Source organism: Myxine glutinosa, chromosome 5 (genome assembly GCF_964187855.1).
Source record: "Myxine glutinosa chromosome 5, kmMyxGlut1.1, whole genome shotgun sequence".
Taxonomy (NCBI): Eukaryota; Metazoa; Chordata; class Myxini; order Myxiniformes; family Myxinidae; genus Myxine; species Myxine glutinosa.
The window spans coordinates 188,594,159-188,620,069 of record NC_136265.1 but is presented as its reverse complement, the minus strand read 5'-3'; the positions used below and the strand labels follow the sequence as shown (position 1 = coordinate 188,620,069).

The 25,911-nt window shown below is 45.1% G+C and overlaps 1 protein-coding gene across 3 annotated transcripts in view; it reads right to left on the bottom strand.

Moving 5' to 3' along the window:
* The window catches only part of LOC137426586 (1-phosphatidylinositol 4,5-bisphosphate phosphodiesterase beta-4), a 305,980-nt gene that overhangs the window by 104,144 nt on the left and 175,925 nt on the right, over positions 1 to 25,911 (bottom strand). For all 3 annotated transcript variants that reach the window (XR_013623650.1, XM_068115242.2, XM_068115243.2), the window contains exons 12-13: positions 8,137 to 8,347; positions 6,321 to 6,414 (exon numbers count right to left, since the gene is read on the bottom strand). Coding sequence is in view for 2 of the 3 variants with exons in the window: in XM_068115242.2 (XP_067971343.2) it covers positions 6,321 to 6,414; positions 8,137 to 8,347 (305 nt within the window). In the remaining variant the exon portion in view is untranslated. The remainder of the gene's footprint in view (positions 1 to 6,320; positions 6,415 to 8,136; positions 8,348 to 25,911) is intronic.

The window sequence follows — 25,911 nt, the reverse complement described above, 5'->3', positions numbered from 1 at the left end:
TGAAGATCCCACTATGACCGTCACAAAGATTAGGCAAGTTATCACCGGAATCCTAAACAAATTACAATTCCCCACCAAGCTAAAAACAAAATACCACCATGAGTCATCTATTGGATGAGCGACACCTGACCATGAAAGCCAGGCATGAAGCACAAGTCCTGTCATTGTGACTGGATGATCATAAAAACCCAAACTCTCTCCCATTACACCTCTGAGCTTCGCTCCACCTGCTCAGATCTTATCCCTCGTTCACCGAGTTTCCTCATGCTGCGCTGCATCTGTACATTACCCTCCCCTTTCCCTTTTACCCCACTTTTGTGTGTTGATCCTTTGCCCTATTTGTTCTGCTCTTCCAGGATCCACGATACCTGTATTTAAAAATAAATAATATGACTGACTGGTGACTTTACAAATTCCCAAACCCATCCCTCTCTGTACCCACCGTACCCAGTCGTACCCAGCTGCTCCTGGACTCCGTGTCCTTTCCTCCTGACAAGGTGGAAAAGTTTCTGTCAACACTCGACTCTGATTCTGCAACTGGACCTGACGGCATCAGCCCACGGGTCCCAAAATCCTGTTCTTCCGCTCTTTCACTCCCTCTCTCTGTTCTCTTCACCCTCTCTTTTGCTCAAGGTCAACTGCCATCTGCTTGGAAATCAGCCAACATCACCGCTTTACACAAAAAAGGTGCAAAAACAGATCCCAGCAACTACAGACCAATCAGCCTTCTCCCAATTATCAGCAAAGTCATGGAATCCATCATTGCTTCGGATATGAAATCTTTCCTCTTCTCCAATGGCTTGATCTCTCATCATCAATTTGGTTAAAGACCAGGTCACTCTACTCTGGACATGCTGCTTCTGCTGTCTCAACAATGGATGGAGGTCCTCAATGCCAAACAGGAAATTACAGCTGTCTCTCTCCTGTCTCTCTAACCCTGGTGTTGGGCTAGCGGCTAGGGTGCCGGCTTAGGATCCTAGGATCCTGGGTTCGAATCCCGGTCAATCGCTGAATTAACACCAGGGGGGTTGACTCAGCCTGTCATCCTTCCGAGGTCGGCTAATTGAGTACCAGTTCACTGGTAATTCCCTGCTTGTCGTTAAAGGCGGCAAAAAGGGTTGGCGTCAGGAAGGGCATCCGGCCGTAAAACATTGCTTCAAAAAGGGGACCGAAAAACAACAACAACCATGGTTCCCGAAAAAGGCCAACCCCCGCTTTGCGGGGAAAAATGGCCTCTAAAGGTGTTTTTTTTTTTTTCCCTCGACATATCACGTGCCTTCGATACGGTCTGGCACCCCGCTCTGCTCACCAAACTCTCCTCCTTTGTTATCCATGGAAATCTCCATGCATGGCTGGCGGACATCCTCTCTAGTCGTAGTCAATGTGTGGCCCTGAATGGGTTTCTCTCATCTCCTCTTCCTGTTCAGGCTGGAGTTCCCCAAGGCAGTGTTCTTGGAGACATACACCTGTGCTTTTCCCCTGTGCTTTCCCTTGTGCTTTTTCTGGTCTTCATCAATGATCTCGCTGACTCTCTTGAAAATCCTCTCTATCTCTTTGCTGATGACTCCACTCTCTGCCACTCCATTCCTCATCCCTCAGATCGGCAGTCTGCAGCCTCCTCACTCTCTGAAGACCTGGACAAAATTAAAGACTGGGAAAACAAGTGGAACATGTCTTTCAATCCTGACAAATCTCACACTCTTACGATGTCTCTCCGAAAAGACCGACTGGACAACCCTCCCATCTACTTTCTGAATAATCCTCTCCAAGAAGTTCTGTCACTCAAGCTTTTGGGTCTCACTGTCTGCCACGATCTTTCCTGGGAAAACCACATTTCCAAGCTGGCCTCCAAAGCCAGTCGCCGACTGGGCATCCTCCGTCATGCGAAGTCCTTCCTTGGCACACCTGAGCTCCTCACCACATACAAGGCTTTCATCTGCAGCTCAATGGAGTACTGCTCTCCCCTCTGGGCTGGTGCTCCTGCCTCACACCTAGCTCGTCTTCACGCTGTTGAAACCAAAGCGTTCAGAATCATTGGAATCTCCCATGATGACGCTATCTCCGAGGGCCTTTCACTTACTCACCGCAGGCAGGTTGGTGGTCTTTCTGTCTTCTACCGACTCCTCTCCGGCCTTGCTCCACCAGCTCTCTCTGGGCTCTGTCCCCCATATATTCCTACAGGTCGCACAAGATCTGCCTGCAACCCTCTTATGGTTAAACTGCCAAAATCAAGACTCTCTGCTCACCTTCACTCCTCTTTTCTCCCACCTCTGGAACAAACTCCCTCACTCTCTTCAATCCCACTCCTCCCTCCAGGTCTTTAAAACGGCTGTTCACCACCATCTCTTATCTTCCCCAATCCAAAACCTTGATCTTTTCTAACCCCGCTAATTTCACCCCAAATCCACTTTTTGAGGTGCTGACTTCTTTCCTGGAAGTCCTTGGTGTTCTTGCGTCTTATACCTATCCTGCCTACCCCCAGGCCCTCTTCCTCCCACACATCTCCCGATGTCCCTGCTCTCAAATGTTGTGTTTGTGTGCTTCCTCCCCTTCTCTCCCCATCTTGTCGACCGCTCCCCTTTTTATATACTTTGTTTGCTTGTTTGATTTGTTTGTTTGATAAATGTTAGCTCTTTCACGAGCCTCGACTCTGTATACAAAAAAAAAAAATAATAATAATTGTAACTTCCATTTATTCATCGAGAACACAAACATCATGTGTGCACGGTAGGAAGGGCCATGCTATTATCCACTCCGCGATATATAGATTGGAGTAGATTCAGGTTCATGCCTCAAGAACGTCGGGGGTGTGTTCATTTGTCGAGTTTCTTGTAGAGCGCTCACCAAGTGATTTAGCATTCGAGCAAGCACTCCATTCAAAACCATTGATATAATGAACGACTGGCTTAGCAAGCTCTCGCTAGCTGCTTAGTAACTAAACGTACCCTGGGTTTCCTCCCTTTCAGTTTAGTGTTAAACAGCAGCAAGCAGCAGTGATTGTTTAACAAGGTAATCATACGTGTTTGACATTTATAATAATTTTTGTAACTTCCGGTAGGGATTTTGTCCAAGGAGGAAAATCCCCTTGGTAATATTATGATATTATGAATATGAATATTGCTTCGTAATACAATTAATATTATGCTATTGTCATTGGTGTTGATATTAGCTCGTCCCCTGCACAGCGGGAGATGGGGATTTGCAATCACTTCTGTGTGTTTGTCTGTCTGTCCGGGCCGTAACCTTTTTACCATTTGAGCTTTTGTCATAAAATTTTCAATAAAGCGTTATTTTGAGAATATGGAAAAGAAAAATTAATAATTTGGTCAAAATGTCAAAGGTCAATATCACCTGAAATCATCAATTTTCATCTAATTGACCTTGAATTTTAAGAATTTGCACATTGCATCGCTGAATTGGTTCACCAGTCAAAATATAGAAGCCAGTTGTTTTTACTAGATCAGAAGGTCAAAGGTCAAGGTTGTATAAAATCCTCAATTTTCATCCCATTGACCTGAAATTTTAAGAATTTGCATATTGGGTCACTGAATTCCTTCACCAATCAAAAGCTAGACGCTGATTGCTTTTTGAGATCAAAAGGTCAAATACACAGGTTAAGGCTGCATTAAATCGATAATTTTCATCCGATTGACTTGAAAAAGCCTGGTGTTGGCTTAGCGGTTAGGGTGCCGGCTTGGGATCCCAGGATCCCGGGTTCGAATCCCAGTCGATCGCTAAATTAACACCAGGGGGGTTGATTCAGCCTGTCATCCTTCCGAGGTCGGCAAATTGAGTACCAGCTTGCTGGGATGAATGATCCCGGTGTGTACCCAGGTTTAGAATAGGTACACCGTATCCCTGCACATCGTAAGAGGCGACTAACGGTTGGCGCCAGGAAGGGCATCCGGCCATAAAAACATTGCCTCAAACAGGGAACCCTGATTGTCATGGGGCCCGCAAGGCTAACCCCTGCTCTAGCGGGGAAAATGGCCTTAAAACGATCATTCATTCATTCATTCATTGACTTGAAAATTGAGCACGGTTTGCATATTGGGTCACTGAAGCCGATTGCTTTTGAGGTCAAAAGGCCATGGTCACCTAAAATTGTCAATTTTGAAAATAATTATATAGTTTTAGCTGAATACAAGGCATTTTTTTTAGCTGAATACACGTTTAGAAAATGGAAGAAGAAGAAATCTGAATACAAAGTGGACACTAACAGACTTTGCATTTTCAGATGCTTTTTAGTTACTTTTGTTATTAGAAGCGGTCTTAGAAAAATGGTGCAATAAGCCACCTTGACACGGATTTCGTCCAAGGTGGAAAACCCCCTTGGGATGTGGGGGGTTGGGGGGGGGGGGGGAATTAAGTCTATACAACCTCTATCGTGTGACCCTTAGTCCTTCTGTCAATTTTGGTTGAGACTAATCCTGGGTAACTAATGACCGAAAGTATCGCGGTCAGACAGACAGACACCAAATTGCGTATTTTAGTATGATAATGATGTGGGCTGACAGTATAGCGCACGGGTCACATACTCGCCTTTGATTTGTCCTGTTTCGGTTTGATTCCCGACTAGAAACTGAATACCATGATGCAAATGGCAATAAGACAGCCAGACATCCAAAGGATGGTGTTTTTTTTTTTTGTTTTTTTTTTTTTTTGTATACAAGATCGAGGCTCGTGAAAGAGTGAACATTAATCACACAAAAAGACAAACCGACATAAAACATATAACATCGGGAGCGGTAGACAAGATGGGGAGAGAGGGGGAAGGACACAAACACAACATTTGAGAGCAGGGACCGAGAGACATGGAGACATCGAGAGATCTGAGAGAGGGCGAGGGCTTTGGGGGGGGGGCATGGGAAGGGGGCGGTGGGAGAGGTATAAAACATATGGACACTGCCAGGACTTCCAGGAAAGAAGTTGGAATTTCAAACAAGGTGGATCTGGGGTGAATTAGCGGGGGTAGAAAAGATCAAGGTTTTGGATGGGGGAAGATAAGAGATGGTGGTGAACAGCTGTTTTAAAGACCTGGAGGGAGGAGTGGGATTGAAGGGAGTGAGGGAGTTTGTTCCAGAGGCGGGAGAAAAGAGGAATGAAAGAGTGAAGGTGAGCAGAGAGCCGAGATTTCGGCAGTTTAACCATCAGAGGGTTGCTGGCAGATCTTGTGCGACCTGTAGGAATATTTGGGGGACAGAGCACAGAGAGAGCTGGGGGTGCAAGGCCGGAGAGGAGTCGGTAGAAGACAGAAAGACCACCAACCTGCCTGCGGTGATTGAGTGAAAGGCCCTCAGAGATAGCTTCATCGCGGGAGATTCCAATAATTCTGAAAGCTTTGGTTTCAACAGCGTGAAGCCGAGCTAGGTGTGAGGCAGGAGCACCGGCCCATAGGGGAGAACAGTATTCCATTGAGCTGCGGATGAAAGCCTTGTATGTGGTGAGGAGCTCAGGTGTGCCGAGGAAGGACTTCGCACGACGGAGGATGCCCAGTCGGCGACGGGCTTTGGAGGCCAGCTTGGAAATGTGGTTTTCCCAAGAAAGATCATGGCAGATAGTGAGACCCAAAAGCTTGAGCGACAGAACTTCTTGGAGAGGATTGTTGAGAAAGTAGATGGGAGGGTTGTCCAGTCGATCTTTTCGGAGAGACATAGTAAGAGTGTGAGATTTGTCAGGATTGAAAGACATGTTCCACTTGTTTGACCAGTCTGTGATTTTGTCCAAGTCTTCAGAGAGTGAGGAGGCTGCAGACTGCCGATCTGAGGGAAGAGGAATGGAGCGGCAGAGAGTGGAGTCATCAGCAAAGAGATAGAGAGGATTTTCAAGAGAGTCAGAGAGATCATTGATGAAGACCAGAAAAAGCACGGGGCCCAGAACACTGCCTTGGGGAACTCCAGCCTGAACAGGAAGAGGAGATGAGAGAAACCCATTCAGGGCCACACGTTGACGACGACTCGAGAGGAAGTCCGCCAGCCATGCGTGGAGATTTCCATGGATACCAAAGGAGGAGAGTTTGTGCTCCAAGATGCAGCACCCCATCCTCCATCTTGGCATTTCATCAAAACGGATTTTTTTTTAGTTAAGTCCGATTTAATTAGAGGTTCATCACCAACCTGCCAACTCATTAGTGAGCATGTGACCACAAGGCAGTGATTTAGTAAATTCAAAGAATTGGCCAATTTTAAAGTGAAAAACCCAGAAATCCACCAAATTTGCTCAGTGTACAGGGTAGGTTGCTTTATCTTAAATAATTAGTCCTAAGGCTCAATCTTTACTGCTCACAGTTGGTGCTATCAGTTAGAAGAAACATAACTCACTTTAAACAGGATGTCTGTGCACATTGCCTTCCCATGAGTGATGATTGGCTCTTGATCCTCCCCCTTTCCATCCCAGCAATCGAGCTCCACGCACCTAGCACACAGTCATGTTACACATTGAAAGTAACTGCATCTGTGATACTGCATCCACCAGTCTTAGCAAGCCCTTCCCAAAGAAGCCTCTTCGATTTTTAGTGTCTAACATTCATGGAGGAGCTTATACAAAAGGGGTATTCAAACTTTTTCAGACCAGTGTCGTTATTCACAAATTGCATGGAATTCAGGAGATAATGAACGAATAAAAATAGTGTCTGGGACTCCAGACTCACGAGCTGTGTGCTCAGATTGGAGCATCATACAGGCCAAATGTTGGCCCTTAAAAAAACTAGAGGTTCCAGGGAACCTGAACTCAACTGGTCAATATCAATATGGTTAGAATATGCATAATAGAACCACAAACTACATAGTTTATATGTGCTAAAGAGGCACAGTAACGTTGAAGGTATCTCATGTTTAAACAGGAAACTAGAAAAAATTTGATTTTTCAATATGGCCGCCCTGCCGTGCCCATTTTTGGGCGTACAACGCCCAAATGCAATCCCAAACTAGTTTATGTCTTAAAGATGCTGCATAACAAGTTTCATCAAATTTTTTCAATATTTGTGACTTTTAGAGCATAGACGTCGAATTGTTTACAGATGACAGACAGACAGACAGACAGACAGACGACGGACACTGGGTGCCGACAAAAACTCAGCCGGACATAGTCCAGTTGAGTTAAAAAAAAATCATCAGAGTACGCCAGTGCATGGATGGATGTTACTCCAAAATAATTCGTTTGATTACCTCGAGAAAAGGCAAAATTATAACACACACACACACACACACACACACACACACACCACACACGCACACACACACACACGCTAACAGAGGTGGATACATTGAGACCCGATAGACTTTTATCTTTGATCCCGAGGCCCACCCACGTGAGGGGTTACCAGGCAAAAACAACTTCCATGTATGCACATGTGCATGCGCACACAAACACAAACACACACAGTCTTTTATAGGAACTAGGGGACCCGTTGGTCTTTTTCATTGGTCTTCACCGCCTTGTAGCATACCTGCCTGCCGGACTCGGGGATATTTTTGGTCCTCGGATCCTCGTCTTTTGGGTTCTCGGAGTCTTTTGGGTACTCGGGGACTTTTGGGTCTTTTGGGTCATCTGGGTATTTTAGGTCCTTGGGGTATTTTGGGTCGTTGGGGACTTTTGGGTCGTCTTTTGGGTCATCTGGGTAATCGGGGACTTTTGGGTATTCGGAGTCTTTTGGGTAATCGGGGACTTTGGGGTCTTCGGGGTCTATTGGGCACTCGGGGACTCTTGGGTCCTCTGGTATACACAAAAAGTATGCCACACAATACACACACACACCCCCCCCCCCCACACACACCGCCCCCCCCCCCACACACACACACACACACACACACACACACACCTCATCCATTTATAGTAGAAAATCATTATTCAAAGAAAGATGTAGCGATGGTTTCACTTGACCATTTCTTGTGATCATTCCTATTTTGTTTACACACTTTTTGGAGTAATATCCCCACATACTTTTGCATTTTTGAAAATGTTTGGTTACTTGTTATAAAGTCAAATGTGTTTTGTTTATATATAATGCTCAGCATATTGCTGTCTGGTCTTCGGACCAAGGTTTTTGATCATAGTGAGAGTTAGTACCCACCAAACAAGTTGCACACTGAGATGGCATCTTGCATTTATCCAAAATCACCCCGGTTGGACCAATACCTGCAGCCAGCAAGAAGCACCTGGCGATAGATCTCAACCAAAGACTTTCCACCAAACTGGCGACCTGTTAGGTAGGTGTTGTGTGAGGAGTTGATGTAGTAGTGTGCTAATGGTTGCTCCATGTTCTCCCACAGTTCCAGGCGGTCCAAGTGCACGGGTGCATTCTCATCCGACATTAAGTAGCGGCAAAGCCCATCACATGAAAGCCAACCTGTCCAGCAGACGAGATCAAAGTTTAGGCCCAGGTCAAAGCACATGGTAAACTCATTCCGTTTTTGAAATGGAGTTAACGGTCAAGCTCGTGCCACAAATTTAACTGTGGCAATGAAGCTTTTAGGATATAAATAATTTAGTCTGAATTATTGGTAAGAATGGACAGTGCATGAAGCAAAGCAGAGTTCAACCCACTTAGTACCTGGGTTGGAGACTTTCATGGAAAGCCCAGTGTGGTGGGGTGAGAGAGAGAGAAAGAGAGAAAGAGAGAAAGAGAGAAAGAGAGAAAGAGAGAAAGAGAGAAAGAGAGAAAGAGAGAAGAGAGAGAGAGAGAGAGAGAGAGAGAGAGAGAGAGAGAGAGACTTTGACTTTTGTGTCCTTTTATTATAAACAATGTAAAGCCATTTCACAAGCAGTTGTAAAAAAAAACACATTTCACAAAGCAGTTGTAAAAAAAAACACAGCAACCAGTTTAAAGAAATTGCATAAGGATCATGAAGACACCACAAAAAGAGCAAAGGGTATTTAAAAGAAACCAGCAAATATACAAAAATATATATTTTACAAACCAAAGGGGAAGACACAAACAAAACCACAACCAATTTTAAAGGAAATGCTCATGCAAGAGCTATAAATACATCAAGAGCAAATTAAGCGAAAAACTAAGAGAGAGAGAGAGAAATGTATTCAAGGACACAGGAAGAAACATATATGCAAGCAATCAGTTCCAAAGAAAAAAAGTCAAATCAATCAGGAATTATAAAGTAATTACCACTTTTGAATCATCGACTGAGCACAGAACATTGCCAATACACCACTTTCTCTCAAAAAGTTGGACGTTTCCATTACTGACAAAGAAATCAAATTCTAGCTTGAGTCGTGTTGAGACAAACCCTTTAAAAATAGAAATAGCCTCAGAGCCATAGCCGTTATCTATTTTAATTTTCCGAGATTTATATATCGCATATTTTGCAACAGCAACCAAAAATTGAGAAGAACACCCACATCTCTACATGTGGGCCTGAAAGACACACCAAATATAAACATATGCATATTGAAAGGGAAGGACAATTGGTGAAAAAGATATTCAAGGAACAAGAAAAGCGATGTCAGTCTACGACACTGTACATAAGCATGAAACAAATCCTCCTTCTGGTCACAGAAAGGACAAGTTTCCGGCAGTGAGCTGTTAATGAGAGAGAGAGAGAGAGAGAGAGAGAGAGAGAGAGAGAGAGAGAGAGAGAGAGAGAGAGAGAGAGAGAGACTTTGACTTTTGAAGCTCTTTTATTATAAAGGTAAGAAACCCATACAAGTCATGCAAATAATAAAGTCACCACAATTCAAAACATGTGCAGCCAAACAACAACAATAAAAACACCAAACACTAAAATAAAAAACTTAACAAACCATGATCAAGTTTACAAAACCCACCCTTTGCACACCATTTTTCCACAAAGGTTTGTAAATCATCTTTCATTTGGAAAAAAGAAAATTCCATGCGTAACCTTGCCATGACTAGAGCCTTAAACACAATTACCACATCACATAAAATATCAGCATTTGCCAGGAGCTTTGCTTTTCTTGTTTTGTAGATTGCTAATTTTCCAATAGAAATTAAGAAATTAGCAAGAGCAGTCTCAGAGCGTTTTTTATAACTAAGTGGTGTTCCAAAGATAAAAACACGTGTAGAAAAAGAAAAGTTCATACGATTAAAAAAAGTTGATAAAAAACCAAAGAAGGGAAAGAGTCTTGCACAATCTACGTAAGCATGGAAAAGGTCTTCAGAAATCATACAAAAGGGGCATTCCACTGAATTATCCTCATTAAAACGATGTAATAAAACATTGGAGGGCAACACCATATGGGCGAGTCTCCAAGCAATATCACCAGTCCTTTTAACAATCGGTGAAACATACATTGCAGACCATTGCGGATGGGAGGGAGACCCAGAAGGCAGTTTCTCTTTCCATCGAGCCCCAAAAGAAAGAGGCTGTAACGAGGGAAACCGAACTGAGATACACAAACGATACAGTCTCTTTTTATCCTTGCTGGAAAGTGGCGATGAGGATAGCAAGATAGATGTTGTGGTGCTATCAGCTGGCAGGCTAGAGCTAGCACAGATCTGTGGTGGTGTACGGTGGTCACCATTGTTGGCGGTTGAGCTCAGGCCCAGGTGCCTAAAAACACACAGGATTTCCTGTAGGACCTTGGCTACGCTCCTCAAAGATCTGATGCCAGTTCTTACTTGAAGATGTCCTGCGGAGAACCAACTGTTCCTGTTACAGTCACGAAGGTCCCGAGTCGTTTTCACGCCAGCACTCACAAAACGTTGCACAAAGGCACGTGAGCGAGGAATAGCAGGAAAGAGGGCATTGTAGAAAAGGGGTTCCCGGAGGAACCTTTCACTGTTGTATGTCTCCATTTGGCGAGTTATTGAAATGGACCGCCAGATGTTCAAGACATCTTGGTAAAAGTCAGGGAGCAGCGAAGCATCGACATGTTGCAGCTCCATGAAGAAGAGTTCACAATTGTACCCAAGCATGCCGGCTTGTTTTAGTATACAGTTTGCAGTCGATTTCCAGGGCAAGGCCTCCAGAAATATAAAACGACGAGCTGTGGAGACTCGGAAGGCCATCACCCGACAAAGAATGTCCACAAGCCCATGACCACCTTCTGCCAGTGGGAGGCAAATAGTCTCTGGCTTTAGCCAGTGTTTGCCATCCCAAAAGAAGTCAAGTAAACATTTTTGGATTGACGACACCAACGTTGCAGGTGGCTGCAAGGCAATCATTTTATGCCATAAGAGAGGGGCCACCAGGTTGTTAATGACCAGTGCACGACCTCGGAAAGACAAGGTCGACAAAATTCCTCTCCATCTGTTTAATTTGTTGCTGATTTTGTGGAGCAAACCATCCCAATTCCTTTTGACAAAGCCTGGGGTTCCAAGGTAAACACCGAGGTATTTCACACCTTCTTTTTCCCATGTCAAATTCATAGGGAGAATTGGAAGGGCAGAAGGTGGCGTACCGCCGACCCAAACTGCTTTGCATTTCGACCAATTAATTTGCGTTGTACATGCTTGAGAGTAAACCCGTAGGCACTCAAATAGCAGAGCAATGTCATTACTGCTGCGAACAGCAACACATACATCATCAGCATAGGCCGAAATGATAACGGGATTTTCTGAGGGAGTCACTGAAAATCCCATAAGAGAAGATCGTAAACGAATCAAAAGGGGCTCAATGCAAAGAGAGTACAATATTCCAGATAAGGGACAGCCTTGCCGAATTCCCCTCCCAATCCGCAAAGGTGAACAGAGACCATCATTGATTTTGATCAAGCTAAAAATGTGATTATACAATAAGGATACATATGAAATAAAGGATGCCCCAAAACCAAATTGCTTTAAAATGTGAAACAAATACTCATGATTAACAGAGTCAAAAGCCTTTTCTTGGTCAATAAAAAAGAGACCGGTATGTTGTTGTTGAAATGCACACACATCCCACAGGTCTCGTACCAAAAAAATGTTATCGTGCATAGATCTGTGCATAACACAGTACGATTGATCCTGATGTATAACTGTGCTTAGAACAGTCTTTACACGGTTAGCTAGCGTTTTGGCAAAAATCTTGTAATCTGTGCAGAGAAGAGAGATTGGACGCCAGTTCTGTATCAATTGCAAGTCGTTTTTCTTAGGGATAAGGCAAACAACTGCACGCCGACAACTAAGGGGTAACAATCCCTCACGCAGACTGTATAAAAACACTGAGTGCAAAGCAGGACCAAGCATGTCCCAAAAGGTTTTATAAAATTCAGCTGGTAGCCCATCAAAACCAGGAGCCTTATGATCAGCAAGGCCATCGAGCGCAGTTTTAAGTTCACCGAGAGTAATGTTCTCATCCAAGACATGCCGTTGATGCTCATCTATCTGCGGTAAATTGGTCGTAATATTCTGCATTGCAGGCACATCATTGGGCTTAAAGGAAAACACATTCTCAAAATAAGACCGAACAAAGTGAACAATCTCCGTATTATCACTAAGAATATGCCCATCACTAGCCCGAAGACTAAGCATTTGCTGGCTCGCCTTCGTCGTCTTCTCAAACTTAAAGAAATCTTTACAACATGTGTCTGACGACAGTAAACTATTAACTCTCAGCCTGACTAAGGCACCAATACCATTTTCTTGAATTAATTCCTTAAGCAGAGTTTGTTTTTCAAAGAGGAGTTGACACCGTCTTTCATCACTGAGGACCTCAGCACCTTCCTGCAATCGTAGAATTTCTTGTTTCAAGGCATCAATACATAATTGTTTACTTTGAGAGCAATTGGTTTTGTATTGCTGACAGAAAACACGGATCTGCGCTTTAGCATAGTCCCACCACTGACAGAGATTTAGGAAACGATGTTGGAAATCCACAACCTTGTCCCAAAAAACCACAAAGGATGATTTAAAGAAAGGATCGCTCAGAAGTGAGGTGTTAAGAGACCAATACAGAGTGCGGCGTTTGAAGCGAGGAAAGGAAAAGCACAGTTTTACCAAAGAATGATCAGAGAAGCCTGAAGGGACAATAGCCGTATATGTCACAAGGTTGACAGCAGAGTTAGGAATATAAAATTTATCAAGACGAGCAAGTGAAAGATGATTTAGTAAAACCCGACACCAGCTAAATTGCTGCAGGTTTGGGTGTTGTTGCCGCCATACATCGTTGAGGTCATGCCGCGAAGTTATACTGGAAAGAGGCCTACTTGAAGCTGGATGTGGCTCTGCACTGTTCCTATCTAAAGTTGGGTTTAAAGTACAGTTAAAATCACCCCCTAAGCACAACAACGTATCAGAAGAGAGGTGTCTCAGGAAATTAAAGGACTGATTAAAAAAAGTTCCTCTATCTGTGCTATCACTTGGAGCATAGACGTTAACAAACATAAATCGTTGCTGATTGTATTCAAGCTCTACAGAGGCTAGATAGCCTGGTACGATTTCCTTAAAGATGGGGGGGGGGAGACAGACAAACGTGAACTGACAAAAAAAGCAATACCCGCACTCACAGAATCTGTATTACTAAAAAACCAAGTGCCAATCAGCTGTTGCTGCCAATCAGCCATGCAGTCTGCAGTGGCACGGGTTTCTTGCAATAAAAGTACATCAATCTTTTCCCTCCTGGCTAATTGCACAGTTTGGGACCGACGCAGCTGACTGCGCCCACCATTAATGTTCAAGCTTGCTATGTTCATAGAAACATAGGCAGCAACACAGCCATTACAGGTTTAATTCTTTCCTTGCTGTGACAAGGTACCTCTTCAGTCTTTTCAGTGATTGATCAGAAATATGAAGGGCCGCAGATTGTTGTACAACTTCCTGAGCCCCACTAATGAAGGCGTGAGTATCAACGAAGAAATCGCAGATTTTCACGCGCTTTTTACGGTAAGTTTTTTGTAGGAAATCCACGATTTCAGCAGGAGGGACGGAGCCTCCAGAGACATGCTCCGATGAGAAGTCGGCCTCACCATCACTCAGTGAGGCAACGGAAGAACCCCCATCAGAGTCACAATCATTGCATTGAGAGTCCATTGCTGAGGCAACAGGCTCATCGACGTGAAAATCTGAGACTTCAGCACTATCGCCCTGCTGACCATGAGCTTGACAAGGCTCAGCTGCCTCAATGGAGGATTCCACAGACAGATCACTAGTTCCAACACACTCACCACTCCCCACAGAGGGAGGGGTGGCACAATCAACACAAGCTTCATCAGGGGACACACATGGAGGCTCAACCTCACATGGAGGTTTACCCTCAGAACACTGGAGAGACTCAGGTGCTGTCTGGCCAACACATACATTTTCAGCATTTATCACATTACCCTCAGAGTATTCTGAAGGCGGGGGAGGTTGAGCAATTTCCTCAACTGGAGGAAACTGCTGAGGAGGAGGTCGCGCTCCACCATAACCTTCACTAACCACTTGAGCGAAGGTTGGAGGACAGGCCAAGACCTTAGTATCAGGCTCGTTGAGGTCGCTAGAAGGTGGGAGGGTTCTTTTCCTGGTTCTCTGTTTGTCTACAATGGGGTTTGCATCAGCACCACCCATACTGTTTACCTCATCGACAACGATCTCAGTAGAGCCCTGCTGTTCATCACCATTCAGGCTAGTGGCTCTATCTGCGGACTTTTTCGGGCACGAGTCTTTTAAATGACCATATTGACCACACTCAAAACAAACTAGAGACTCTGTGGAGACAAAGACCCGATAAGTGTGACCTTCGACCTTGAAAGGCAATACCGCATTTAAAGAGGTTACACCACGCGGTAAAATCATATAAACAAAACGACGAAAGGACATGACGTGTTTTTAAACGGTTATTTTTCCCTCGTACAGGAACCAAAGTAACTGAAGAGACAACAGAACCAAGTTTGTTTAGTTCAGTAACCAGGTCTTTGTTCTTAAGGAACGGAGGAGCGTTAGAGAGAGAAACCCGAACTGCCGGCGTGTCGAGTGGACATACCTGAACAAACACGTCGGGAGCAAAGAATAGCCCGTGCTCGACTATTTGAGCAACCATGGGCACTGTGGAAACAAAGATTACCACGCGTTTATTCATGCGAGAAGCCGCTTTTACATTATCCAAACCGATTAACTCTCCGACCGCAAGGATAATGGCCTCCACATCGATTCCCGACGGAGGTGAGCAAACTAACCCATGCTTCCGGGTTAGCGCTTCAAGAGACGTGTAACGAGAGCTATCCGCCATCGTTTGCACGTTTAAACAAAGGGTAAATGTATAAAGGTTAATGAAGCCAAAAAGCTCTAGTAAACAAACGAAAAATAAAAATATTTACGAAAAAAGAAACGGAAAAAGGATTATGATTTGTAACACGAGGCGAAAAAAACCCGAAGAGGGAACCGCCCTAAGGGGGAACCTTTACCGGTCTCACCACGTGTGCTCTCTCACTTTCTCACTCTCAAGGGGGGGGGGGGGGTATGATGACGTGGAAGGGTGACACACAAAAGACGGAACAAAGGTGAGAAAAGGTAAGGGGAGGGTAAAGATACAAACCACGAGCACGGAGCTACAATGCCAAGACACGAACAGACGCCATGACACCGCACCCAACACGAGAGAGAGAGAGAGAGAGAGAGAGAGACAGAGAGAGACAGAGAGAGACAGAGAGAGACAGAGAGAGACAGAGAGAGACAGAGACAGAGACAGAGACAGAGACAGAGACAGAGACAGAGACAGAGACAGAGACAGAGACAGAGACAGAGACAGAGACAGAGACAGAGACAGAGACAGAGACAGAGACAGAGACAGAGAGAGAGAGAGAGAGAGAGAGAGAGAGAGAGAGAGAGAGAGAGAGAGAGAGAGAGAGAGAGAGAGAGAGAGAGAGAGAGAGAGAGAGAGAGAGAGAGAGAGAGAGAGAGAATAAGAATGAGCCACTTGACTTTTGTGTGCTTTTATTATAAAAGTATCAAAACACACATGGAAAAACACCACAAATCTTTACAAGAAAAGAAAGTTGTACAAGCAAAAAGGATGTATATACATGTATATGTGGACAATGAGCATAAGTAAAATTTACAAAAACAAACTCAACACCTCGTCTGTAAAAAAAAAATCGTCGTTCACACTGCCGAAACTTATCCGGGCCGACACTATTCCTTTAAAGCAAAAGAGCACATTTTCATCTCTGCCACTCAATCTTCCTCGTTTTATAAATTGCAAGTTTAGCAATTCCGCACAGAAAATTCAAGAAAGGGACCGCTGTCTTGTTCTTGGTGCTCCTTTCAATGCCATCTATCTATAATTCCACTAATCTCTGTGTGTATGTGTGTGTGTATGTGTGTGTGTATACGACAACGATTTCTCGACAACTACCGGTCCGATATACTTGAAACTTGCCAGGTATATTGCTGGGGACCCGAGGATGTGCCTTTTCAAGGTTTGAAATTAATCGGACACGTACTTACCGAGCTATGGCGATTTAGCCGTTCGCCATTCGCTTTGGCGTTGCGAATGGACCAAACCATTTCATGTAAATAGAGGGGGGGGTTCTGTGGTCGTTGCGAATGGACCAAACCATTTCATGTAAATAGAGGGGGGGGATTGTCACTGTACTCGCAAGCCGTTCGCCGTTCGCTTTGGCGTTGCGAATGGACCAAACCATTTCATGTAAATAGAGGGGGGGGGGATATAATTTTAGATAGATATATAGTACGGGCATATATATAGTACGGGCATGCCCTAGTACACAAAAATTGCAACAGAAAAAAACAAACTTAAATTTATAAAATAACTGTTGGAGGAAGCAAAAAAGGGGTACCAATCTCTTACATTTCACGAAAGCATGGGTCCCATTTTCAGCCTCTTCACAAAAAGGACAAACATTCTGTACAGAGGGATCAAACTTATTAAGTAAGTATTTGGTGACCAGGGCCTGATGAACTAATCTCCAATTTAAGTCTCCGGTTCGACCTAAAGTTGGAGACCTATACATCTCTTTCCACACTGGAGATAGGAACGGACTAGCCGGAATGATCTCCTCCCACCGATTTTTTTAAGGTTTTGTGAAACCCGGTATAAACACCTCTTGGCATATCCCATAAATAACTTTTTTTCCCATCACATGAAACACACCACAACCATCTGAATTTGAGAAGACACACTGTTGCTTTTTTGAGGTGATTTGGAGCTCGGGGAAATAGAGACAAGAGCCCACCACTTCATCTGCCCCAGTCCACCCGATATTTAATTCCCTGAAAGTTTTAATCACAACTCTCAAAACTTTGTCCACCATTCTCGATGACCGAACCCCCACTTTTGATGTGAGAGAACCGGTGGATAACCATCCATTTAGGGAAGGCTTCATCAGGTCTCGCACTCTGTTTATTCCATTACTGGTGAAGTAATGCATAAATGACCTGGCGGTTGAAATTTCAGGGAATAAGGGATTCAAAACCAATGGCTCATGCATATATTTTTTGGCATCGTAGGATACCTCTAATCGTTGTATTCCAAGGACTTGCCAGGCATTCAAAAGGCTCTGATGAAACTCGGGGAGCAGAGTCGTGTTGACATGCTGCAGGTCCATGAGGAAGAGCTCTCGGTCATACTTCAACCCATCTGCTTCCTGCAGCCAAGCGTTTGTGAGAGGCCGCCACGGGACACACTCACCATACAATAAACGCTTTATCGTCAACATGTGGAAAGCCATTATCCGACTCGGAACATGTGTCAAGCTTTGGCCACCTGCATTTCGGGGTCTGCACACCATGTCTGATCCAAGCCAATGGTGGCCTCCCCAGAAAAACTGAGTTAGAACCCTCTGAATGCCTGTGACCAAGTATCTCGGAGGTTGGAGGGGGATAACTTTATGCCAAATAAATGGAACCACCAGGTTATTTATTATTGTCACCCTTGCCTTGAGCGATAGAAGGTGGTGCAACCGTTTCCATCTCGCCAGTTTCTGATTAATTCTTTCCAAGAAACCCTCCCAATTTTTTTGTTCATATGCTTGGACTCCGAGAAATAACCCTAAATATTTAAACCCCTCTTTATTCCACTGCATTCCTCCTGGTAACACAGGCAGAGCTGAGGAAGGTGGACTGGGGCCAACCCATAAGGCAACACTTTTGTTCCAATTTACTTTTGCCATGGAAGTGAGCTCAAACCGAGACAGACATCGAGAGACCTCACCCACATCATTTTGGCTGGAAACAGCAACACAAATGTCATCCGCATATGCTGAAGTAACCATTTTGTAGTTTTTTGTTATGGAGACTTCTTCCACTGAGTTGCGGAGCAAAGCTATTAAAGGTTCGACTGAGAGACTGTAGAGCATACCTCAAAGCGGGCAGCCCTGACGGATGCCTCGCTGAAAGGGAAAAGGGTGACATAAGCTGTTGTTTACCTTCAACAGACAGGATGCATTTTCATACAACAGCTTAACAAAGGAAACAAAATTTTGTCCAAAACCAGCTCTCCTTAGTACAGCAAACAAAAAGGAATGGTCAACACTGTCAAAAGCTTTTTCCCGATCTAAAAGAACCAAACCAAAACCATGAGATGTAGTACGACCGAGACTGATAGTCTCTCACCAAAAAAATGTTATCGTAAATAGAACGCTCAGGAACACAATAAGACATCAATATCAATCAAAAGGGGGATGACTTTCTTTAGACGTATTTATCTTTATTTATTTAGCGCCTTCGACAGTATTTTATAGTCCATATTTAGGAGTGACACAGGCCGCCAATTTGTGACGTCTTGCAAGTTCCCTTTTTTTGGAAGGAGACACAAAACTGACCTCTGGCAACTTAATGGCAATTCACCTTGTTCAAGGCTATCATGAAAGATGTCAAGTAGAGTAGGGCCTAGAATGTCCCAAAAGGCCTTGTAAAATTCAACTGGGAGGCCGTCAAGTCCAGGGGCTTTCCCATCTTGGATTCCTTTAAGAGCAGCAGTAAGTTCTCCGAGAGAGATGCCAGGCTCCAGTTGTTGTTGCTGGTCTTCAGACAGAGATGGGAGCAGTTCAAACATCCCGTTTCTGTTTTCCTGGTTCACCGTTCTCAAGGCAAACAGCTTTGAATAAAAGTTTCGTAATTCATTCTTGATGTCATTTTGAGAAGACAGAAGCGCACCGGCAGAAGAGCGCAAAGCGTGAATTTGTCGAGGGATCTTGGCTGTCTTTTCCAAATTGAAAAAGTCTTTGTTGGGTTTGTCAAGTTGGATATTGTCCATTTGCAGTCGGACGAAAGCACCAGATGCACGCTCTTTCACCATTTCAGCCAGTGGTGTTCTTTTCTCTGACAACTGCTGGACATTTTCGTTGGACATTCCAGATTTCTGCTCACAATAAAGTATATCGTTTTTTAAGGCAGATATCACACCGAGTGTGTTACATGTATTATGACAGTATTGCTGGCAAAAACACTTAATTTGGGATTTTGTGCAATCCCACCATTGCCTTAAATTTAGGTAGGAAAACTTTTGCATTTCACATTCCTTCCATACCATTCTGAATGCTTCTTTGAAATGCTCACTTTGTAAAAGTTTGACATTGAAAGTCCAATATGCACTTCTACACACGTGATGAGGTAAGCCACATACAACAACAACCATGTGATGATCAGAAAAACCAGATGGCCTTACATAAGAATTCTTGACAAGATTTACCTCATCATGGTTAACATAAATTCTATCCAAACGAGCCATTGTCAAAAGATTTCTTGCGGCACAAACCCACGTGTACTGCCGGATGTTAGGGTTCTGTACACGCCACACATCCACAAGTTGAAATTTTTTAACGAGCTGTGCTAAATGCCTTGCACTCGGTGGATGAGGCTCAGGAGTATTTCTATCAAGTTGTAGGTTGAGGGTACAGTTGTAGTCTCCCCCCAGACAAACCAACATGGACAGGTCAATAGTGCTAAAAAAACCCACTAACTTTGAAGAATAAGCACTTCTTGCAGAGTTAGCACTAGGGCAGTATACATTAGTCGTGCAAATCTTTTGGTTACCACTGACAAACTCCACAGGTCGTAAATGGCCCTTGGAAATTTCTCTACAACTGATCTCCAACGGCTGGAGTCTAGGATGTAAGACTACTGCAACACCAGCCTTGGCATCAACGAAAGCACTGGAGAAAAAGTGGCAACCTTTAAAGATTTTACGCCACTCAACCTCAGAAGACTGATTTGCATGCGTGTCTTGTAACATCAGCACATCAATTTTTTCATTCTGAAAAATTTGAAACACCTGGAGGCGACGCACACAACTGCGACCACCATTGATGTTTAAGGATGCTACTTTTATCTCCACTCTGTTAACTATTCATGAAGTTCCTTACCCGCTCGAGTTACACATTTTCTTAGCCTCTGGAATTGAGGTTCTGACATGTTAATCTGATAGGGTTCACGAATGATGTTCTTTGCAGTCAAAATAAAATCATGCAGATTCGGAAAGTAGTCTTTGATTTTTACATTTCTTTTCCTGAACGTTTCATCAAGGAACTTAATAACATTTTCTTGAGAAACCCTGGTGATGGTGTTGTCATCACACGCCTCACTATCTTGAGCACTTAAAGTACTAAAGAGTGGAGTAGAAGAGGTTTCATCAGAATCAAGTGCTTCATCTTGATCTGCACCTTTTCCTACTATTTGTTGAACACTTAGTTTTGGAAACAGCAATTCTACATTTAATAACTAAGTGTTCAAAGAATAGTAGGAAAAGGTGCAGATCAAGACGAAGCACTTGATTCTGATGAAACCTCTTCTACTCCACTCTAGTGCTTTAAGTGCTCAAGAGAGTGAGGCGGGTGATGACAACACCATCACCAGGGTTTCTCAAGAAAATGTTATTAAGTTCCTTGATGAAACGTTCAGGAAAAGATTATACAGGGTCAAAGACCTCCACGCTCTTTGCAGACCCTTCCAAATTTACCATATCCTCTGTGGCTATAAGTATGTCCCCCACCTCATCATCTCTTTCATTTTTATCTGCCAGGGAAGGGTTAACGTTATCCTCACAGTCGTAAGGATTTTCCCATTTATCTATTTTTTCCTCACCAGCAGATGCAGCTGCTAACTCGTCTGAGCGAGTTTGGTTGTCAGGACAAGGACGAACCACATCCTGAGAGGATCGACTATTTTCCGGGTCATGCAGAATCTCGGCAAGTGGTGCAAGCGAATCTTCCTCACGTACACACACTTCCGGTACCATCTCCATTACTGCCAAGGAGTTTCCGGTGTAGGCCTCACCCTGGAGGTCCTGCGAGCCTGACACGATCTGAATCTTATTTTGTTTTTCTTTGGAATCACAGGATTCATCACTTGAACGCTTCTGACCTTTTTTCCTGGTGTCCGCTACCGATACTTCCATGATATCGCCCGCACTGTCGTGTACAGTGGACGAAATGGGAGAGGGTTCAACCATTTTCATTCCCACCTTAGGTGAGAGGGGGAGGGGGGGGTGAAAGGGGGAGGGGGGAGGGAGGGGGAGGGGGGGGATTAGTCACCTCACGTTCTAAATCTACCACTTCCCCCCTGTCGGGGTGGTCGGGTCTGGCGCTTTGCTTACCGCAGTCGGTGCGGTGGATGGATTAACCACTCGATCCGCCTCCTCCCCTTCAGTGTGCGGTGAAGAGGAGTCGCTCCTCACCAATCCTCCGCTTTCCTGCGGTGTAACCGCATTGGGGCAGGCACTCCTCACATGCCCGTAAGCCCCACACTCGAAACACGTCATAGCCTCCGAGGAGGCATACATTTTGTATTCAAAGCCGTTGATTTTCACACTCAACACGACATTGAGCGTTTTTACATTTGCAGGCAGTATCACGTACACCACTCTCTTGAAGGACATGACGTGTTTGAATCGATCGCAAACATTTCGCATCGGCACCATCGAAATCCTCGACACGACCTTACCGAACTTGTTTTATTGTTCACGTAAATCCTCATTTCTAATAAATGGCGGGATATTACTGATGTTAATCTTTACCGTCGGGGCTTGTAAAGCGAACACGGAGAGGAACGTGTTCGGTTCAATGAACAAGCCTTGTTCGACTACACTCGCTACCATGTGCTCCTCGGACAAATATACGATGAATTTCTTATTCATACGAGAGGCAGCGCGAATACTGTGTGCACCGACGATGTTTCCAATGGCGGAAAGCACATCGTTAATTTCCACCTCGTTGGGAGGAACACAAGCTAGCCTGTGTTTACGAGTTAGCGATTCGTACGTATCAATGCGGAAACGTTCGCCCGCCATTCTAACTCGACCAAAGACACGTTCGTAGCCAAGAACCGAGAGAACCCAATGTTTGTCGAACACTAACAAACAGATCAGCTATAGCCTAAAGCCATTAAACACAGCCACAAAGTGAAGAAAAGACCTCCCCCCGGCGGCCATTCCAGACCGCCGGCTTAGGACCCTCTCAACACCGGACTGTGCGCTCTCTCTCTCTCGAAGACAAAAGTACAGAAAAGATGAAAACAAAACGCCAAAGCACACAGGATGGAAAAGGAGAGGGAGGGGTAGGGCAGGAGAGGAGAGAAACACACAAAGGACTCACCACAACACAGAGCAGTTGCTCACAGCCGCCATGACGCCACACCCAAATCGCAACAGCCGGGAGAGAGAGAGAGAGAGGGAGAGGGAGAGGGAGAGGGTGTAACGAACTCAAGCAGACTCCATCGTGCCGGAAGCGGAAAACGCGTTTATTGACGCGGTGATGATTCACTCGTGTCTGACGAATAAGCGCGTCCGATAAACCACAACAACAATGCAAATACAAGTCAGAATAATACGTTACATCCTCCTTTCTTTCAAGGAAGCCACTTTAAAGGAAACCAGCAAAGCAAATAACTCTATAAAGTAAAACTTACACTGAATTAATTAACAAACAGCATCACATTCAGATCACGTGAATCAATTGATTTAAATTTAAAGATCCAGACGTCTGGGAGGGTTAACCGCTCTGCCGCTCCTTGTGATGAACTTGGTATTTCTGGGAGATGCAGTGGCTCGAGGCGATGACACTGTTGGGAGACTTTGGGATTCAGATGCTTGCTCACTTGGACTTGGGGACTTGCAGCAGTTCCCCACTGGGGTGTCCTGTTGAGTGGTGGGATCAGGGAAGTCCCTCATGTCCTGGGAAGAGTAAAAGCGAGAGAGTGGCTGACTTCCCACCGGGCCAACATTGGCTGAATGAGGCACTCTGCGGAGATGGAGCCTGTTACGCCGGTACACATTGTTTGGGGTCCTCAGCAAATATGACCGGGGGCTGTTGTGGCGCGCCTCAACTACAGCCGGAATCCAATGCCTGGCCTCCGGGTTTGGCAACATCCTAACACTGTCTCCCGGCTGGAGCGGTGGCAAATCTGACATAGATGGCTTGTCATGATAGTATTTTTGTTTCTCCTTCTGTGTGTCAAGGCGTGATCTCACAAGGTGATGGTCATACCGCGCAGGCATGAGAAGAGTGCGGTTGCAAGGCAGTGTGTTTCTGGGGCGTCTTCCCATTAGGAGCTGAGCCGGGGACAAGTTTATTCCTTCCAGTGGAGTGGTGCGGTAGTCTAGCAGGGCTAAGTACTTATCTGCTGACTTCTTCCAGAGCCTTTTCACTGTCTGGATCGCTCTTTCTGCCTCTCCATTGGCACGTTGGTGCTTGGGGGACACAATGTCGTGAGTTATGCCATATTCTTTGCAAAACTGAGAAAATTCCTCTGACGTGTACTGACTTCCGGAATCGCTTCGCAGCTTCTCTGGAATACCATGTCGACAAAACTGCTGCTTGAGAGCTTCGATTACAGAGCGAGCTGTAATGTCCTTGAGGCAATCCACCTCCACAAACTTGGAGTAATAATCGACCGTGAGCAAATACTGCTTTGATTCGAAGTCAAAAACGTCGCTTCCAACTTCGATGAATGGAAGATCAGGCGTGTAAGTCGGCAAGAGAGGCTCCCGTTGCTGAGCGCTTTGATACTCTGCACACTTGCAACAATTCCGTACAGTTTCTTCGATGTCAGAGTTCATTGAGGGCCAATACATGACCTCGCGAGCACGCTGCTTACACTTGTTCACTCCGAGGTGCGATTCATGAATCAAGCTCAGCATTCTGGGTCTGAGGCTTGGCGGGATGACAAGGCGCATGCCTTTGTAGACAACACTGTCTGAGACTGCCAATTGCGTTCTGGAGTCAAAGTACGGACGGACCTGTGCTGGGACTTCCTTTCGGGAGTCAGGCCATCCACTTGCAATGACACCGCAGAGAAGGCTCATTTGACTCAGAGTAGCTTCCTGGATTTCGAGGTATTTCCCACTCGTGATCGCAAGGAACTGGAACATGTTCACAGGCTCAAGGTCTTTCCCAGCTTCTGAGTCGGTGTCCGGTAGAGGTGCACGGGACAATGTGTCGGGGAGCACCATCTCAGAACCACGGCAGTAGTTAACCTCCAAGTCATACCGTTGAAGCTTGAGCAACATACGCTGTAAACGCATGGGAGAAGATAGGAGAGGCTTCTTGAAGATTTCCTCAAGGGGTTTATGGTCATTATATACCACTACTGATTTTCCAAAGATATAGTAGTGAAATGCTTCTGTTGCATGGACGATTGAGAGCATTTCCTTCTCAATCATAGCGTAGCGACACTCAGTATCGGTCATACTGCGTGATGTGAACGCTATAGGGTTGCCATTCTGGAGCAAACAGGCTCCTACAGCGTTTTGGCTGGCATCGGCTTGTATTTCAACTGGCTGACTTACATCGTAGTACTGAAGGACCGGGGCCGAAATACATGCTTGCTTCAGCTTCTTGAAGGACAGCTCCTGAGCTGACTGCCAGGAGAACTCCACGTCCGCCTTGCAGAGATCACGGAGAGGCTTGCTTGTGTCACTTAGGTTGGGGATAAACTTCCCTAAATACTGAACGAATCCAAGGAAACGCTTGACGCCTTGTTTGTCTGTTGGACGTGGCATTTTCTCAACTGCCTTCGTCTTGAATGGATCTGGTAGCACTCCTTCTGCAGTAAGCAGGTGGCCTACATAAGGGACTGAGGTTCGCCGGATGAGGCATTTTCGGAAGTTTAGTTGCAGGTTATAACTTGTAGCTCGTTGCATAACTCGCTTCAGTACACAGTCGTGGTGGGTGATGTCACGACCAGCAACTAAAATGTCATCCATTACCGCTGTTGCCCATTCTATCCCTTCTAGCATCTGGTCCATGATTCGCTGGAATATCTCCGGCGAGCACCTCAATCCATAAGGGAGACGCAGCCAGCGGTATCTCCCTACAGGTGTATTGAACGTGGTCAAGAATGAAGAAGGCTCGTCAAGGCGAATTTGCATGAACCCACTGCGGGCGTCAAGCACAGAAAATACTTTGGCTCCAGGGATTTGAGCTAAAACTTCCTGAACAGTTCTCATTGGGTAGTGCTCACGTTTTGTGCACTTGTTTAAGTCTTTGGGGTCTATACAGATGCGGACTTTGCCGTTGCGAAGAGCTACTACCATGGAACTCACCCACTCAGTCGGTCGTTCTACCTTCGCGATGTGACCTTCGGTGACCATCTCTTGTAGCTTGTCAACTATTTGCTCTCTCAATGCTGCAGGCTGTCTGCGAGGAGCGTGAACTACTCCCTGTGACCCTTCTACAAGCTTGATCCGATAAGTTCCGGGAAGAGTTCCAGTTGTCTTGGCAACTTCTGGAAACTCAGAGATTACAGCTTCCTGAGACACATTGACTAGAGGCTGAACAAGAGACAACTTATCGAGCTTGACAATGAGGCCTAGGGCTTCCGAGGTAGCGCCTGACATTACATTCTCCTGATCGAGGTCAATGACCTCAAAACTGGCTCTAACGGTCTTGTTTTTGTGAGAGAGAGGGAGTGTCACGGTACCGACAGGATGGATAGTATGGTTCGAGTATGTTTTAAGAACTTTATGCGACGATTGTAGATCGCCTGCGAGGTGCTGGACTAACTGGTAGTCGTTGAGTGTTAGTGTGTTGCACCTTGCACCCGTGTCAATCCGGAACCGAGTCCGCTGACCCAGCAACGTGACG